At 30.0% G+C, this 4,283-nt stretch overlaps 1 protein-coding gene across 1 annotated transcript; it reads right to left on the reverse strand.

Annotated features, from left to right (window-relative positions):
* Nucleotides 1-1,376: 1,376 nt before the first annotated feature.
* On the reverse strand, nt 1,377-2,121 carry LOC11420565 (VQ motif-containing protein 29). The gene has a single exon (XM_003611501.4). It carries the CDS (start codon nt 2,046-2,048, stop codon nt 1,698-1,700), a length of 351 nt encoding a protein of 116 aa, XP_003611549.2. The 5' UTR covers nt 2,049-2,121; the 3' UTR covers nt 1,377-1,697.
* Nucleotides 2,122-4,283: the final 2,162 nt, after the last annotated feature.

The raw sequence follows: 4,283 nt of genomic DNA on the forward strand, positions 1-4,283 counted from the left end.
GCGTCAAACAAACGTGTTAAGCCTGACATAATTATTGTTGGCCTATACTCCCTCCGTTTCAAAATATAAGCAAAATTCACTTTTTAGGTTCATTCATTTAATGATGTATGTGGTCCATATTATGAACCACATACATCATTAAATGAATGAATCTAAAAAGTGAATTTTGCTTATATTTTGAAATGGATGGATTAGAGTGCATGATTTTGTGATAAGTTTAAATTGTGTTAGTAGTATATTTGTGGGGAAGTATGGTATAATTTGATACTTTCTTATTTATGTTTTAGTAGTAATTCTCATCCAATTTATCCTATTTTGGTATATAGTTGGTGGATTAACTTGTTCAAAAATTTAGCTATGAAATGGAGCTAAATTTGATATAAATTTAATTGTAGCAAGTAACTTAGATAAAAGCAAAATTGAAATACGAGGAAGGTAACGATCAAGAAAGAAGAAAAGAAAACTCAACTTTTACATATTTATGTGGAATCATCTTTTCAAAAACAAAAATCAAGTGGAAATTAAATATGATCTATAGTGTTCACGTAACTCTATTATAGTTTGACCTCTTAGTCTTCTCTTGTGTGACAAAGGAAGATACACCAATTTTTTTAGACAATAGTCCATTTCACTTTGCATCAAACCTTGGGTGAGCTAGTGTAACTAAGAACAAAACTTTCCAATAAATTTTTTACTTCTTTAAGTGTGTTTTGGATCTTCATCTTGTAGTAAGTAGCAATTCTCAGACTTGTTTGTTATATACAACGATTTCTCATCAACATGAATGATGGTATACATCAAGTTGGATCAAGATGACATTTTCAAGCATTGATATATAAGAATGTAATCTAGCTCTTTTATTCTCTTCATTTAGAAAAGGCTTTATAGAATTTGAATGTCTTTGTATGAGCCCTAACTTAAGATGGCGATGTATTGTGGTTGTATTCACATTCAACACACAAGGGAGGGATCTAATTATTGATGTTTTTTAAGGCATAGGAATGTCACGAATTCGAGCAAAATCAAGTTAAAATTCTTTTGGGGCCACAATTTTTTGTCTATTTATGGGATACATGAGCATATGCGCCATAACTTTTCATGATTTACAAATGCACCATATTGTATGTATGGAAATTGAAAATTGTGATGCCATCAATTTTGTCACAATTTTTTTCAATTTTCTTTTTGAATTCCTCTTTAAAAGAGATTCGTGGCTCTTCTTTCTTCATTAATCAACTTAAAAAAAAAAAAATAGCATGTTGATGCTTCATCCATAAGGTATTTTTATCACCCATAAAAAGTGTGACGAGACGTGACTTGTTTATAAAATGAGTTAGATCTAATCCAAATTCTAAGAATGTGAAGTTTGAAATATAGGACCACTAACTGGCCAAGGATCGAATATTTAGTATATTGTCCAATAAAATAAGCATTCTGCATCAACATTAAATTCATTGTTAAATATGTAGTTCTGTTGACAATGTTATGATCGATACAGAATGTAATTGTAGTATAGCTTAGCAATGACAAAAGGTCTGTTAATATGCTTTAAATTAAGCATTTATCGAATTAAATTTCATCTTGCATTTTACATGCACATGTCTTAATCAAATCCAAAAAAGCATAACAATGTATAATTGTAATGTAACATGCAACAGCCATGTCTTAATCAATCGGTCACTGTTCTGTTCTTAGCTTCATGAGAGTGAAGACCACCAACTCTGAGAAGATGGTGAAGACAAATTCAATTCCAACAAACCTGATTGCTTTGTCACACCACTACTCTCCTGAGATTGCACCCCCTTGTTCCAACTAGTTGAGACCACTTGATTTTGTTGATGTTGTTGAGGCTTGAATTCTGGTGCACCTGTGAGTTGTTGAACTAGTTCTCGAAAATTCATAACATCAACTTCATAAACTCTAACTGCTGTTAAAGGCTGTGGTGCCATTGAAGCTTTCTTCCATGGTTTTGATTGTGGCTTTCTAACGGAATGGAGTAATGAATTATTATGAGACTTAGGATAAGAGGTGGTGGAATAAGCTTCCATAGTTGTATAAAAGTTTAGAGTGTTGATTCAATTATAAGACCACTTTATAATTTGTGTTGTAATATATTTTGATTCAACTATTTATAGATTGTTGTTAGCAGCCTAACAAGTGAGGGCAACTATATTATATTATAAGTTATTAGTATATAATAAAATGAAATGTGCTGATTTATGTATGTGTGTTGCGTTGATAGTCAAATAAAGCCAACGATGGATTGATTAAACTTTAAAGGATGAGATTCTGACGTATATTTTGTCTTGACCGTCGGCTGAATCAGTATTATTTGATTCTGTGTTAGCCATGACATAAGAAAATTAACAAATTCAATTTGCTCTGGTCAACATTATGTTGTTGAATGGCTCAACTATAATGTGTTTAAAGACATCATCCAAATTAAACTTATATCTCATGTGTTCTTTTCTTTTCTTTTTTCCTTCACGAAATCATAAATATAACAGTTAAATAAATTTGTATTCCCTATAAATATCTTAATTTTTTTTGGTTCCTTAAAACATATCAACAAATTTTGGTCTACAAAATCTTTTATGTCACAATTTTTTATATTTATTTATAACTAAACTTACGTGTATCATTCTGAATTTTGAATTATTTTTTGAGACATGATTAGTAGATTATACTAATCTCTCTAGCTAAAGTTTGAATTTTTTAACAAGTGATGAATTGGGTACGAATTTTATGTTTTTAGCGTTTAAAAATTTATGCTTCATCTTATTTTGCTAACAAATTCTACATTTTTGTGGGAGTTATTGTTATATTATTCTAAACATTTCTGTAAAAAAATCATTCAAAAATATGATTGCTACATGAGTATTTTTAAAAGTGAGGATAAAAAATTGTGATGGAAAATATTTAAGGACTCAAACTCGTTGAATTTTTTTTAGTGAAACTAAAAATAAAATCTAAGATATTTATAAAAATCGAATATTTGTATCTACAACATGTCTAATATATATAAAAGCAGCTTATATCTTTTAATTATTTAATAAGAGTAGATGAAATTTAGTTATTTTACCGTTGAGCTTTTAGTTCTTTTTGAAATGTGTGTCTTATAAAATATTCTTGAAGATACTTGTAACTGTTGCAACTCACATGAGATGAGTGCTTTGGATTCGGGGATAGGTGAAGAGGTTTGGAATTGACAACGACGTTTATTTGTTCGGGATGAGGAAGTGGTGGAGGAGTGTAACCAGGTGTTATCTAACATTTAAGTGCAGGTTGGGGTAGAGGATAAGGGAGGTGGAGGTTGACGCCGGAACAAGGTTATATGGTTAGTGGTGTTTATCACATCATAGTCAAATTCTCAATAGGAAATGCAAGAAATAATTTGGTTCGTTGTGGCGGCTTCTTCAAAATAGACTTCTCGAGAAAGATAATTTAATTCATCGTGGTATTATTTATCAAAATGTCAATGTTTGCGTTGCGGGATGCGGCAATTCAGAAGCTGTGAATAATTTATTTTTGGGATGTGATTTTTTTGGATGGTAGCAAGGCAATGGTTTGGTATCTACTTGATGAATCTCTTTACTATGTGTGGATAATTTGAAAGGAAACGAACAACCATTTTTTTAATAACAAAGAGGAATCAGTTGATCAACTACTCGTGGTTGAAAGCTAAGAATCTTGTTTATCTTTTAATTTTAATAATTGATGGTTGCATCCGTTAATGGTTGCGGTCTAATGGATTGTTTATTTCGGTTATTTTTATAAGGATCCCTTTGTGTGTGCAAAATTATGCTTGTAGTATTTTGAACTTTTAAATAATACTAAATCTTAATTTACAATTATGTTAATGAGAATGGTATGTACCTCAAGTATTACTTAAGAAATCAAAAGAAATAAGCTTTTATGAAAAAATGATATATTTATTGTATCAACAAATTTTAACTTTATTTAAAAACAAACATTTTTTCATAGATGTTATAAAACAAACATCCTTTTTATAGATTTGTAACCCGATACTCTTAAACATTCATTAGCAAAATCATGATTTTAAAATAGTGTACATTGTCTTATTGTCAATTTAGGACTAATAAGGTGTTAGGCCAAATAACTTAATTCTGTTAGGACACCCATTAGCAAAATGGTTATTTAAAAACATAAGGAATATGTGGGTGTGTCTTATTCTAAACTTGATTGGTCTAATGCACTAATCAAGTTAGATCCAATTAGATAATACAACATATTAGTAGTGATATAGACACCTATTTCCTTCA

Source organism: Medicago truncatula, chromosome 5 (assembly GCF_003473485.1).
Source record: "Medicago truncatula cultivar Jemalong A17 chromosome 5, MtrunA17r5.0-ANR, whole genome shotgun sequence".
Classification (NCBI taxonomy): domain Eukaryota; kingdom Viridiplantae; phylum Streptophyta; class Magnoliopsida; order Fabales; family Fabaceae; genus Medicago; species Medicago truncatula.

Excerpts from the sequence above, each read along its gene's own strand:
- LOC11420565 (XM_003611501.4), bottom strand. The coding sequence starts at position 2,048 with ATGGAAGCTTATTCCACCACCTCTTATCCTAAGTCTCATAATAATTCA.